This window comes from Leucopleurus acutus (assembly GCF_964270905.1).
Source record: "Leucopleurus acutus genome assembly, chromosome: 11".
NCBI lineage: Eukaryota > Metazoa > Chordata > Mammalia > Artiodactyla > Delphinidae > Leucopleurus > Leucopleurus acutus.
The window spans coordinates 26279986-26295199 of record NC_139152.1 but is presented as its reverse complement, the minus strand read 5'-3'; the positions used below and the strand labels follow the sequence as shown (position 1 = coordinate 26295199).

The following is a 15214-nucleotide window of genomic DNA, read 5'->3' as shown; positions in this document are numbered from 1 at the left end:
TTGAGGGAACGTCAATACACATACCAGTGTTTTCAGAAGCAAAAAGCTTAATGATGTTTCCCACCTACTCATACCCCCTTAAAACCATTCAGTGAAACCATTTAACTCTTTAATTATGGTGGAATAGAGCTGACCTCTTTTCTGCATGGTCATGAAGAAACATTTTACTTATTTATTAGCACACGAATTTTTTCTGGAAATTCATATTTTCAAGCTTAATGCAGTGATTATGTTTTGACTTGTAATCTTCCCTACCATTTTTGTTGTTGCTGTTCTGTACAGATTATCAACGCCTGATGACTGTGGCGGAAGGCATCACCACACTTCTGTTCCCATTTCAATGGCAGCATGTTTATGTGCCCATCCTCCCTGCTTCTCTGCTACATTTTCTTGATGCTCCTGTCCCTTATCTGATGGGCCTTCAGTCAAAAGAAGGAACTGACCGTTCTAAGCTAGAACTTCCTCAAGAGGTAAAAACTTACAGTGAACGATGAAGCACTTGCTGTTTGTTGATTTAGGTCAAGCCCACTTTTGTTAGATAGCATTGTCTTTGTCTGAACTGAGTCTCTGGCTATTCTGCATCTTCCAAGTAGGTCTAGGGCAGAGGCTCAGACATAGAATGCAGACCCTGATTCCTGATGATTATTATATGACATAGTCATTAATTAAACATGGATCAAAACAGGACAGTGGCAAATTTTCACAGCTGTAAATTTGTGAAGATGGAGCAGTAGTAGTATTATCTAGGAGCTTTATTATTTTAATAACATTTTATTTCTTTTTCCCTATTCCTGTTATAAATTTTGTTTTTAAGTGGTACAGCCCAATTTTAACATCCTTTAAATTATTGTATTAATTGAGGTGAATTTGATTCTTGACCTCTACCAAATGAAAAGTAACATCTTTCAGCAAGCTAGGGATCATGGAAATATTAAATACTTCAGTAGTCTGTTTTCAGACATAAGGCCAGTTATCAGCTTTTTCTAAATGTTAGCTTAGCTCTCTGGTTGAGATAAAAATTCTAACCCTTAGCTTTTAGTCTACCTTAAGATTACTGTGCTTTCTGTGTGCTGTATTTTCAAATGTTGTTTCAGAAGAAAATAAACAGGAATTCTTGAAAGCATTTTGAATCTAATTTTTAGCTGTTGTTAATGGTACTCAGAATTGAAATGTAAAGCCTTTGAATTGAAATATTGATGAGAGTGCCATGGCCTATTAAAAAACATAAAATAGTTAATTACATTATATTATTCGCTATTTAATTAGCACCTTTCTTAATAAAATCTTTCATGCTGTGCTTCACTCTTTTTTGTTCTTATTACCCATAGAGATTCTCATTTTAATAAATGAATTTAAAATAACACACTAAGCCACGGACATTATACCCAGTAATGATTCCTGTAATCATCCACTGCTTACTTTATTCTAATGAATGTTTCCCTATCAAAATTAACATTTTTGTTCAGGGGCAAATAGCTTGATTCAGATCATATAAAATACACAATCAAACTGTTTTGCTCTTTTTTGAGCTTGTGCACGTTCTCTGCTTCTCCCTCTCTCTTATACCTCTTTTTTCTAATACCTGAACTCTCATTTTCTCTTTTATTAAATTAATCTAAGTATCTTGTTGGTTCAAAGAAGTAAGTCCTTTAAATTTTTAAGGAAAAAGAAATAGACTAGCCAAATGCATTTTGTTTTCTTTTTTTTTTTTTTTTTTTTTGGCGGTACGCGGGCCTCTCACTGCTGTGGCCTCTCCCGCTGCGGAGCACAGGCTCCGGATGCGCAGGCTCAGCGGCCATGGCCCGCGGGCCCAGCCACTCCGCGGCACGTGGGATCCTCCCGGACCGGGGCACGAACCCGCGTCCCCTGCATTGGCAGGCGGACTCTCAACCACTGCGCCACCAGGGAAGCCCATACATTTTGTTTTAAAGACTTAAACAGTGACATGTTTTAGCTTCTTGTTCAGTATCTGGTCTCTTTGCATGTTAATTAAATGATATATTTTTAGACACATAAATATTATCTTTCCATTTTTGCATGAGTAATAATTGTTGAGAAATTTTAAATGCCACCTTGATGTATTTGTCAGGAAATCTTTCTGTCTCTATGCCTGTGTGTATACTCTGACTCTAAAAATAAACAAACTTAATTCTGAAAGCTGTTACAGTAATGTCCATGATTTTCTAATTTTTCATTCACTAAACCAACACTATTTAATAAATATACATACTCATGTATTCATAGAGTAGAATAATAAGAAATAACCTGAATCAGCTGTGAAAATAACACTGCTTCTGTATAGAAAGTATTCATTAGTGCATTACTGTTTTATAAGAAAAAGCTAATAGCATATCACTTTGCTCTGGTTTCATTTTACAATGAGATGAAAGAATCTACTCCACAGAATTTGGAGGAGGAAGTGGGTATAAAAATAGTCATTTTAAAAAAGTGACTGGTAATACCCTCCCTTGCCTTGAAAACTGTAAAATATACTAATAGCTAAAAATAGTGAGAGGGCTTCTTAGAATAGTTGTGAAAATAAGTTTACAAAATGATTATTTTAAGAAGACATGATTTTAGTTGTTAGCTAACTAATGTAACTACATAGACTTATAATTAACTACCCGCTCACTTGCCCCATGATTCCAAAATGACAGGCACAGGTAGCGATTTGTTATATTGTTTTGGTCGGGGGAGCAGGGGAGAGTGATGGTGGAAGGATGTGGCACTGGGGATTAGTTGCATAGACTGTACCTCATTTTCTACCATTCTTGCTCATCTTTACAGTGAACGGTAGACAAAAAAATCTAGGGAAAAACTGAAACAGCATTGCTTTTCTACTTTCTTTTTGTCATATCTTGCCCTAAAATTTTATGAAAATGTTAAATGTGCCCCTCTGGCTTACCCTTATACCAGCTTAACTTCAGCTGTTGAGAAACCAGGACTCTTACCAAACATGAAGAGGGCTGTCCTGGACTCATATCCCTGGATACTTCTTCCTCTTGCCTATATTTTTAAGGTTCCACAAAATGACAATGTCCTTAAGCCTTATTCATTCATTCATCAAACAGTTGTATCATACACTACTAGTGTACAATATACTGGGAGACATCTAGAGAAAAATGTCACCTTTAAGAGGTGATTTCTGATTTCCAAAGTAAGACATTTACAAATATCAGTAACACAGGCTAAAAAAAAACGAATAAGAGGAATGAAAGAACTAAGAATATATACAGAGGAAATCAAGATGCCTTTAGGATAGGAACATGGGAAGCCTTCATGGCAGAAGAGATCATTAAGCTTCAAGTCTTTGTCGCCTACTTTTGAGGGAATGTTTGTTGTTTTTAATTGGAAGTAATTACATATGAAGGCTTCTGGGCAGTGTTAATCAGTAAAAATATAGAAATATTTAGTTCTAGGGACTTCCCTGTTGGTCCAGTGGTTAAGACTCCGTGCTCCCAATGCAGGGAGCCTGGGTTCAATCCCTGGTGGGGGAACTAGATCCCACATGCATGCCACAACTAAAAGCGCCTGCATGTCACAGCGAAGTTCTCGTACAAGGCAGCGAGGATTCCGCGGGCCGCAACTAAGACCCAGTGCAGCCAAATAAATAATTAAATATTTTTTAAAAAAGAAATAGTTCTAAAACATCATAAGATTGAGATGTTGAGTATATTTTTTATTCTTGAGTTCTTAAATTTTTTTTTTAATTTAATGGTATTAAAAGTGAGAAACTGACTTAGAATACTCTATTGTATGGAGTTTTATCTGTTTTAGAAAAAGGGCTTTTTGGTTTTTCTTCAATAAATTTTTATAACACAAGTTTACATTCCCTATTTCTACTTTGTAATAATCAAAGCCCCAATTCAGGCTCCTGTAAGTCAGCATAGGAGGGTGAGAGGGACTCGCGGGAACATGAAGACAGGCCCGTAGCTGTGGTGCTGGAACATCCACCTTGCCGCACATTTTTGGCTCAGCAGTGATTACATGAGCATAACAAGCTTTAAATTTTCCCCAAATGTATCATTTTTCTCTTTTCACAGGGGAAGGAGAGGTATAGAAAAGGATAGCAGGAAGGCATTAATGAAGGATACAGTACAAAATGTAAGTGGTGAGAGGTTGCTGGTTAACATTTAGATTAGCAAGTTAGTGAATTTTTTCTTCCGTTTTTAAAGACATTGAATCATCCATTTGAATTATGGTGACCTAGTTTCTCCCTTTAAGGCTTACAGTATATCCTACTTTCTAGAGACTGTAGAAACATATATAAAGATGTGGATTTAAATAAAGCTGTAATAGCACTACTGTCTTCAGTAAGATGTGACTTCAGCTCTTACTCTATATAGAGAAAACTATTGACATTGGAGATGAGACATAATGGAGAAGAAAAAAATCCCTTAAGCTACCAGGCTGTTTGAGGGTGTGTACCTGGAACAGGTGTCAGGAAGTCACCTACCTTCTTGGGCCTCAGTTTCTTCATCTGCAGAATTAAAGGGTTGGATTCAAAGGTTATTTTAGGCTTGAAGAATCACTGTTGATTCTGTTTCTGGATGGTGGAAAATCTTGAGTTTTTATCAATCTTAATTTGGAATTTTGCTGTACTTCTTGCTCATCAGTATCTAATATGAAGAACAGGGATCAAACAGAAATAACAGAGACTTCCCTGGTGGCGCAGTGGTTAGGAATCTGCCTGACATTGCAGGGGACACAGGTTCAAGCCCTAGTCCAGGAAGATCCCACATGCCACAGGGCAACTAAGCCCCTGTGTGCCACAACTACAGAGCCCATGCACCACAACTGTTGAGCCTGTGCTCTAGAGCCCGTAAGCCACAACTACTGAAGCCCGCACGCCTAGAGCCCGTGCTCCACAACAAGAGAAGCCACCACAGTGAGAAGCCCGCACACTGCAATGAAGAGTAGCCTCCCCACTCACCGCAACTAGAGAAAGCCCGGGCACCGCAATGAAGACCCAATGCGGCCAAAAATCAATTAATTATTTTTTTTAAATTTGACACTAAAAAAAAAAAAAGGAGAGAATAACAGAAGCCTAATTGTTTGCTCTCCTCTTTTCATCTTACCTTGGCATTCAGGATCAGAAGACAGTATGAATTCTCTCCTTGCTGACCTGGGGGCATTGTTGAGGGGCGGGGAGATGGGGAAGCATGAGGTGAGGCTTCCTATTCTGTTTATTGACTTCACCCCATGCCTTGTGTCCAGCTACTAATCCAGTCAGGATCAGTTTTATGTGATGGACTACCTTGCCCCCCTCCTCCTCCCCAGTTTAGGAGCTTAGTTTTCCTTTACTCTGACAACCTTGTTCTGATCAAGAGGGTATGGACAGTAAAGGTAAAATACTGTTTTTGTATATACTGTCATCAAGTACCTGAGGGACAATGCAAATTTTAGGCAGGTACTTAGCCCCTTGAATTTTCTGTATCTGAAAGATATTTAAAAGTCTTTTAATTCAAAATCCAAAGTGTAAACAAACTCAAAAAACATTTCCTCTTATTTCTGTCTCCTCTTTTCCTCAACTCAAAAATGTTCAAGTCAAGTCTGAGTTACCCAAGGGCTGGTCACTTACCTTTCTCTAGGCACTTGCCTCCACTGCTCTCTGCCTCCTGCTCTTCGTCCAGTGGCTTCTGAAATGGTTTTGCCATGTAAGAGGTTGAAGCTAAGTTTAGATAAAGTGAAAACTTGTGGGTTTTCTGTGGACTGGATTGCTCTTTGCCAGTTTCATTCCATTTTGGGATACTACAGCTGCTAAATTTTAGCAGTTATTGCTAATTCTACATTATAAACGGTGTTAGAGCAGTGGAATGGCATAGAAAGTTCAAGCTCAGTAAGCATTTTATTTTCCCCAGTGCCTAATTTGTGAGGTACTATGAGTCTGTGTGCTTTTACCTGTCTAAGGAAAGTCTGTTCGATGCCATGTATTACAGAGTTATATCCAGATTATAATAAACTGATGAGACCCAGGGGAAATGATTCATATGTATTAAATATATACTTATATATTCCCTCACATAGGGAAAAATGCTGGCAATAGAGATTTATTTTTAAAGAATAAAATATTCTTAACTCTGAGAAGGTTAACATAAAAGGCAGTGCAACCTTTTCTTTATAATAGTTGATTTTGTTTATAATAGTTGGCAAGAATATTTTAGAACATAAAATTACTATAAAACCTTTGTATTTTTTAATTGATACTTTTAGCATTTTATTAAGTAAAAGTTTTTTTAATTAATTTTTTAATTGAAGTGTAGTCGACTTACAATGTTGTGTTAGTTTCTGCTGTACAGCAAAGTGAATCAGCCATACATATACATATATCCACTCTCTTCTAGACTCCATTTCCATATAGGTCATTACAGAGCACCAAATAGAGTTCCCTGTGCTATACAGCAGGTTGTTATTAGTTATCTTTTATGTATAATAGTGTGTATATGTCAATCCCAATCTCCAATTTTAAAACCTTTGTATTTCTTTTTCCTCTTTCAGGCTAATTTGTGTTTTGTGGATATTGACAACCATTTTATTGAGTTGCCTGAAGAGTTTCCACAGTTCCCCAATAAAGTAGATTTTATCCAGGAACTCTCTGAAATTCTTCTTCAATTTGGGATCCCTCCTGAGGGCAGCCTACATTGTAGCGAGAGTGCCACCAAGCTAAAGAATCTGGTTCTGAAAGACTTGGTCAATGACAAGAAGAATGGCAACGTCTCTGCTAATAACATTAGCATGTATGAGTTACTGAAGGGCAACGAAACCATAGCCCGCCTCCAGGCTCTAGCCAAGCGGACTGGTGTGACCATGGAAAAAATGGACCTCTCTGCCTCTTTGAGTGAAAAAGAAAAAGATTTAAAACTGCAGTGTGAAGAGGCAGAACTAAGGGACTACCAGCTCAACGTACAGCTCCGAGAGGTCTTTGCTAACCGCTTTACGCAGATGTTTGCAGATTATGAAGCGTTTGTGATTCAGACTGCTCAGGACATGGAATCTTGGCTGACCAACCGGGAACAGATGCAGAACTTTGACAAAGTAAAAAGAAGCAGAGTTTCCCTTTTCATGGTTTTTAGTGGGCCATACATTACTGATTTTGTTAACTTTTTTAAAATACAGATTTTTCCGCCTCTCCTTTCCCTTTAAGAACTCTTTTTTACCAATATTTTATACTATATAAAATAATTTCACTGGAAAGTATAAATCAACTAGCTCATTAAGCTGCTCATTGAATTATGTATTTAATTGCCTTTAACCTTATTTTTAACTTTTCTATACTTTGAAGATGTTTGAAATGAAACTTAAATTCCATGTTTTTCAAATCTGTTAATACTGTCTCACCTTGTACGCATTTTATTTACTCATATTTTAGGATCAAGTCTAGTTAAATGAGGCCTATTCCTTTTCTAATAAATCCTTATTCTTATATTTTGTCTTCATCCTGCAATGAAGTCACAACTTTCCCATGTAAAGGTAACAGTTTACTTTCAGAAGGTAAATTTTTATCTCATCTTAGGATCAAAAGAGAGAAAAAGGGAGGTTTTATGAGAAAAATGTCATAAAGTTTTTATGACTTTAACCCTCTGTTCCTAAGATTTTGGAAAGGGAAGACAGAAAACGACACTAACTTTTGATTGTCCTGCTGAAATTGAAGCTTCTTTCTAAGGTTTACTATAGAGTATTCTTCTGCCGGTTTTTCTGGACATATCCACCAATTTTTTTTTTCTTCCAGACAAAAGCACTTAGGGGTGTGCATTAACTCTTTCAGGTCACTAGGGTATAGTTCAGTCCCTTGCCTCTGTGATTGCCAAGGCATGATATTGCTATTAGAATGAATTATGGCTTTTTGCTAAATAATACCTTTGTATCATGAAAGACCTCTCAAAGGGGCTAATATGTTCTAAGAGGCTAATCTACAATCTTGGAGCATCTGACAAATAAGAATTAATAAAAAATTTTGTAAAGGTGGGTGGTATAAAAGGTTATTTTCTGATTTCATCAGATTTTTTTAGATGAGTTATATAAACCACATTTAACAGTTAATTTCTGATGCTCTTTATGTTTGAGAAAACTTCTTTAATAAATTAAGAAGCTTTCACCTCTCCAAATATGTTCTTGCTCTTAGTTTCCATTCTCATTAAGCTTAACCATTTTTCCACATTTTTTCCTAGCCAGCTTGGAACTAATCTGTGTATACTCATGATTTATCCTTGGAGCAATTCAAATTCTTATCTAAATCGAGCACTGGTGCTTTCTTCCTTCTTAATCTTTCTGTAGCTTCAAACTATAAATGGAATTCTTTTTATATAACCCCTAGAGAAATGAAAGTTTCATGTTGGATTCCAGAAGGCTTGTAATCATCTCATTTTCACTAGGAAAATTTACAGGACTATCACATAGTAGTCCTGCAAGCCAAGTCTTTCCTGCCTTAAGTGATGTAGCCCACAAGGATCTAAATATCAAAAGCCAGACATTTGGTCCATTTAGGAAAAAAGGCTGTTTGCTCTGTGAAAAGTAAAATTGCTATTTATCTGTAAAATATCTTTTGAAGAGGTGAACTGTTTCTGGAGATGACTTGTGAACCTTTCTTTGGTGATTCGGATTTGTGTAACTCCATCTGAACTATGGAGGCACTTAAATTGAATAAGTGGATTTCTGTAAGGAAGTTTTTCAAAGCTATCCTAAATTTCAGAATTTATTTCCTAAATAAATATGCTAGGAGGAAGCTAGTGAGTATTAAGGAGAGTAACCTTAGGTCAGAACTTATCCTTCCACCTTTCCCCTTCTGGCTTTTGCCACATTGCACCTAATCAAAAGAATGAAAAGCAGAAGTAACCCCACAGCTGAAATAGTAATCCATTTCCAAATTTTAGCTAGTGTCACATTGTGGCTAGAATTCCTCTGCACACGTGGACCTGAAGAGCCAAAGGAAAAAAATGAACCCTTTGAATTAGAAACTGATTACAATTTACTGAACCGTTCCATGCAAGCAGAAAGGCTGGTAACAGGACCATGTGGCTGGTTGTACATGTTTTCCAAAGGCTTGGCTTGCTTTGGATGGTTTTTCAGGCAGTGCTTTTTTTAGTTGTTAAGGCCCAAACTATTCTTTCAGCACAGGTCTGGATGGAGTTTGATCTTTAACTAATACTCATCCATCAGTTTTTAACTGGGGGTCCTAGGAAAACATCCCCCTGAACCAAAGATTTTACCCATAAGCACAGATTCCACGTTGTTGGATTTTTTAAGGTTATTGCTTATGTATATCTTATTATTGTATCAGTTAATCACCTCGATGCCTTATGACTTGGAGGTATTTGGCACAGGCTAGGAACAGAGAGCAGAAGAAATTACAGCTCACTGGGGAAAGGGGTCAAATTTAATGGTAAGTGAAGAGAATGATTGATGATCATGTAGCAACTGATCCACCATCTTTCATTAATGATGCCCTTTTTTCTGCATAATGGTCATGAGGACCAGAACGTAAATCAATTTTGAAAGGTGGGATCAGTGCTGAAGAACTAAGTGACCTAAATTCTATGACTTTAGAAGATAGGAAGAAAAAGTGGAGTTTTAAGGATTTTTAAATTTCAAGCATCAGTTTTGTGTGTTATAAGATTGTGAAAAGGAATGATCTTAGCAACAGATAATTTTTGGATTTATCATGTAGTATTGAGATGGTCTCTTTGCACTAATAATTGCCTAATTATCTCATTACAGGCTTCCTTTCTGTCTGACCAGCCTGAACCTTACCTGCCATTTCTTTCACGCTTCATTGAAACACAGATGTTTGCCACCTTTATTGATAATAAAATTATGTCTCAGTGGGAAGAGAAAGATCCTTTGCTTCGAGTCTTTGACTCTCGGATTGAGAAGATAAGACTGTATAATGTAAGGGCACCCACCTTGAGGACATCTATATATCAGAAATGCAGCACTTTAAAAGAAGCAGGTACATTTGTTATGCCTTTTAAAATTAACTTAAAATCCACGATCATATCTTTTTACACATCGTTGGCCTTATAAACCACAGAATTAATTTTCACTGTTAGACTTCTTGGTTAACCCTTGTACTGTATCCAGAGATGCTTTCTATCGTTTTGTTTCCTTCTGTTTTGTGAGCTAATGTCTGGCCTGTTCCTGCTTGACATTCCTCTTCCCTCAGAAGATGAAAACCAATAACAAATTGAATGGAATACAACTATAAGGTTGCTGTGAAACTGTTAATTTCTGTCTTGCTGCTTATTTTGCCTTTTTGCTTTTTACCTATTCTCTCTTCATCCAAGGAAAGATAAGTATTAATTTGAAATAGTAAATTTGAGTTGCTGCCTAATTTACATAACTAAAACAGTATATTTACTTCAGTGGTGCCATTAATTAAAATAGCTTCATTTACTGAAATTAAATCTCTAGATTCTTGTATTCAAATTAGAGGTTCCCAACCCTGACATTAGTTTTTTCTCTCAGAGAATTATGAGTCTTGGCCAATCTTGTCTGGCAGTGTGATATAGTCCGTTAAATAAATAATCATATTAATAGTCAGCGTTTACTGAGTACATACTATGTGAGGGACATAATACCAGCTGTTTTACATGCATTTTGACATTTGATCTTAATAATGAGGGGGTATAGACACATTTTATTGTCTGTTTTATTGCTGTCGTCATCTTACAGTTGAGAAAACTGAGAGGTTAAGTAACTTGCTGTGATTGCATAGCTTGTGGTTGGTAGAGCCCTGATTTGGACCAAAGTTTGACTGATTCTAGCCCCTGGAGTCTCACTACCACATTAGCTGTTCATTCAATAAATGAACATGTAAAATGTACCAGTCCACACAACTTTATACATTTATACCTGGTTCCTAACTCTTTCTTTGCCAAATAAAGTGATATCTATCACTTGAGTGCCCCTTCCTTTTATTTCTTCCCCTTCGTGTAGAAGTTATTTGAGAGCAATTTTTTTTTTCCGGAGCAAAAAGGGGCAGCAAATGTGGATTTTCTTTGCTCTGCCTCTGTTGCTTGCCTTTCCCACTTTATTTTAAATAGATCAAAGTTACAGGAGTGGTGATGCTGTAGTTGTAGCATATTTTAAGGAAAGAAGTATATAAATGATGTCTCTTGTGTAGCCTTAGAGGTTTCTGATGACTCGCTGAAACAACATTCTGTTGTATCCCACCTATGAGGGTAGATCCTTGGAGCCCCTTTAGGAAGTGACAATTGTTTCTGTGTTTCTAGAAGTTGAGGGAGCAGAGTGAATGAAATTGTCTATGCCTATTCAGAGAATAGTATGACTTTCAGTGCTTTAATAGCCATGTAAATAGTGTAATGCCTTGTTGAGCAAATTTTATTCTTCCCTTCCTGACAGAATTTTTTAAATGAAGTTAAGTGTTGATTGCTACATTTGTGTGCTTCTAGAAAATCTTTTCAATTAAAATAGATTTTCTATCAGCCTCTCAGAGTTTTATACTCCTACTGTCATTGCAGAAATTATATAAACTGTTGAAAATGTACCATTATAGCTTATATATGAAGTCCTTTTATTTTATGATGCTATTAAAAAAGCATTGACAAACAGACAATATGTACCCAAAACACTTCTTTACTGCTTTTATATTAAAAGAGCTTTAAGAACAACAACAACAAAAACGTACCATTACAGGTTTAATATATATGAAAAAGAGATTAGGCTAAATTAGGAATAGTCTCCCAGGAACTTAATTTATCAAAGACTTTCTTAAAAAGTAAAAGGAGGGCTTCCCTTGTGGCGCAGTAGTTAAGAATCCACCTGCCAATGCAGGGGACACGGGTTTGAACCCTGGTCCAGGAAGATCCCACATGCCGCAGAGCAACTAAGCCTGTGCACCACAACTACTGAGCCTGCGCTCTAGAGACCGTGAGCCACAACTACTGAGCCCGTGTGCCACAACTACTGAAGCCCACGTGCCACAACTACTGAAGCCCACATGCCTAGAGCCCATGCTCCACAACAAGAGAAGCCACTGCAGTGAGAAGCCTGGGCACCATAATGAAGAGTAGCCCCCACTCGCTGCAACTAGAGAAAGCCCGGGCGCAGCAACGAAGACCCAACGCAGGCAAAGATAAAAATAAAAATGAATAAATAAATTTATTTTTTAAAAAAGTAAAAGGAGGCAGTCAGCTGTAACTATGTCTCACAGATGGTGCAGTTATTTCTTTTATCAGGTAAAATTGTCTCCTCCCCACCCTCACCCACAACAGAAACTAGGAGTTTTTGGTTGACATTGGATTTTATTGTGTATCTTGTTTTTTTTTTCCTGTCCTTTGTTGTGTTGCTTTTGTTTCTGTTTTGCCTCTAACTAAAAAGAATTTTGATTTGCAGGTGAACTCTTTAGGCAGAGGCTATCTGCTGCTGATATTGTGGCACCAGAACCTCATGATTTCTGTGCAGAAAGACACCAAGTTGCTAGTAACGCAGAGTTTTCTTATTCCTTACTGATCACAGGAAATGAGTTTTGGCACAAACCCTTGAAAGTCTAACAACAGCCCCATGATCTCTCGAAGCAGGCATTTAATAATTTCTGAATGTTCAGTATTCACTGATGATACAATCACTGAAAAGTAACATTGTGTTATGCTCCCTATGGCAATCTTATAAACCCTAGAGTAATTCATTGTGAATCATGATTTTTGTTTTTACAGAGCTTCCGAACTAAAGGAGAATAACTCAATATCAGATGGATTTTTTTCTGTCATTTTAAATCCAATGGAAAAACTGAAGCTACTTTTTCTTTTTTCCTTTTGTGAGAACAGAAGCACTTTTTGGCAGAGATGGAATTCTGTACTATTTCATGGAACATAAAATCGTCAGGGACTTCAGAGAATTCCATGCCATGAATCTAAGCATTATTTCTCTAACCATCTGTTAATTGTGTTTTATAAATATTAGGAAGCATTAAGAGTATAGATACGGTTGTGGAGAGTCAGGGGGCATCATTGAAAATTAAATATCATTTCACATTAAAACATGACATCCTTTTGCCCAGCCTAGAACATATGGACTATGTTTCACGAGAAGTTACAAGTTACACATTAAAAATAAAATGAAATTCAAAAAGTTGTGGATAAATTCATATGAGTTATAAAGAAAAATTAGGGAAGCTTAAAACAGATATCTAACATTTTGAAGTTTAGGGTAATAATGCCTTCTGCACACATGCCTTAATGTTGCAAATGCAAACAACTGGCTGGGAGGCATCCATCTCACATAAGATGGTCTTAAGCAGCTCCATTTGACAAGGGTGAAATGTGTCATGGACAGACCCCTCCCCATCCAAAACAGAAATTTTTCTAGAGTATATATGGGGAAGAACCAGCAATACTCAATCTGATGGTATTGAGTGGGGCAAAATAAACTGATTCTATGAAATATTTGTAAAAATACCTGTTTACTTCTCTCGAATCCCAAGATTGGCAGTTCCCATGGTGTGTTCTGTTTATCACACAACCACACTTACTGCTTGTTCTCCTTGCAGTAATCTCTAGTCAAGGGATGGGAGACCTAATCTTGCTTCACAAGTATTATATTTTTTCTTGAAAATTCAGTTGATAAAGGATTTAAGATCAGATTTTTTACCAGAGAAATAGTTCACTGTTTCCTGGGCCTTTGAAACATCTCTCAACTTTATGTGGTTTTAAAATAGAAATGTTGAGTAATTCCTATTTTTTAACTCTGGCCTATTTTATTCTTCAAAAGGCAGCTTCTTATCCCCTGGACATTTTCTAAATGCCTGCTTATTTTATTTTTCTCTGCATTATGCCTTTTGATCTAATAAACACTCCTAAATGACTCCTACTAATGAGAATGTGTTGCTAAAAGTGAGGTGATAAACTTTACACAGTTCCTTGTTTTTACAAATGGAGAAGCATGAATATTTAATGGATCTTTGCACAAAGAAATAAAGTAACATAAGGCTACAGTGCTTGCTTTTTTCTTCCCTTTGTCTTTCAGCTCAAGGAAAATATTTTATTTGCCATCATTTTCTTTAATGTTGTACTTAGAACCATATTTTCATTAAGAATATTGAATTTCCCACTTAAGGGAAACTGTTTCAATACTAAATTATAGATTTTTTTTTAACCCCGCTGCCCTGCTTTTGACAAATGCAGAAAATAGTATGAAAATGAATTATCTAGTATTTACTTAAAACTAACCTTTTTATACTTAACATTATACGTGATTTCTGAAGAGCTTTTGTAAAAATCTATTTCAGACTATCAGAAAGGTCGAGTTTCTTGTCACTGCATGAATGGAGGAAGCATTATTTTTTAAGGTTTAGCCAATGAAATGTCTCTAATATGTTATGAATTTAATTTATAGCCCAGTCAATTGAGCAGCGACTGATGAAAATGGATCACACTGCAATCCACCCACATCTACTTGATATGAAAATTGGTCAAGGCAAATATGAGCAAGGGTTCTTTCCAAAGTTACAGTCTGATGTCTTGGCAACAGGACCAGCTAATAACAAGTAAGCATGTTCTTCACTTGAGTAGTTGGTTGAAGGAGTGAATGAAGGGCGCAGTGCTCTAATGGGGAATGCTTAACTGTTAAACATTTTATCAGTCATTACTTTTTCAAAGACCAAATTAATTTGCTTGAAATATGAATTGACACTCAATGAGTATTTGACTTTTAATTCCATCATGTAAGAAAATCCAAAGCCTAGATATTTTTCTCTTGTTGAAGTAATGTGCACTTGGGAATAGTTTCATTTTAAATGACTGTGTTTTAAATATAATGCTAATACTGTCTAATGGAATTAGAAAAGTTATGCCTTCACTGTCTGTATTAGTTTCCTAGGACTGCTGTAACAAAGTACTATAAACTTGGTGGCTTAAAACAAGAGAAAAAAAAAAAAAAAAACAAGAGAAATTTATTCTTTCATAGTTCTGGAAGCTAGAAGTCCAAAATCAAGGTATTGGCAGCGCCATGCTGCCTCCAAAGCCTGTAGGAAAGGACCTTCCTTGCCCCTTCCCACTTCTGGTAGCCCCAGGCATTGTTTGTCTTATAGGAGCACAACTCAGTCTCTGCTCCTCTTCACAAGGCTGCCATCCCTCTGTGTCTGCTCTCCTCTTATAAGGACAACAGTTATGTTGGATTAGGGCCCACCCTAAATGCCCTCATCTTAACTTGATTACATATGCAAAGATCCTCTTTCCAAATAAGGTGATATCCACAGGTG

At 36.7% G+C, this 15214-nt stretch overlaps 1 protein-coding gene across 8 annotated transcripts in view; it reads left to right on the top strand.

Moving 5' to 3' along the window:
• The window catches only part of DENND5B (DENN domain containing 5B), a 208490-nt gene that overhangs the window by 136491 nt on the left and 56785 nt on the right, over positions 1-15214 (top strand). For 6 of the 8 annotated variants that reach the window (XM_082851063.1, XM_082851062.1, XM_082851066.1 and 3 more), the window contains 4 exons: positions 283-470; positions 6499-7035; positions 9715-9946; positions 14350-14500. In XM_082851063.1, coding sequence (XP_082707189.1) covers positions 283-470; positions 6499-7035; positions 9715-9946; positions 14350-14500 — 1108 coding nt within the window. Of the gene's footprint in view, positions 1-282; positions 471-6498; positions 7036-9714; positions 9947-12351; positions 12439-14349; positions 14501-15214 lie in introns of all 8 variants that reach the window. The other 2 variants (XM_082851068.1, XM_082851067.1) reach the window with 1 other exon arrangement.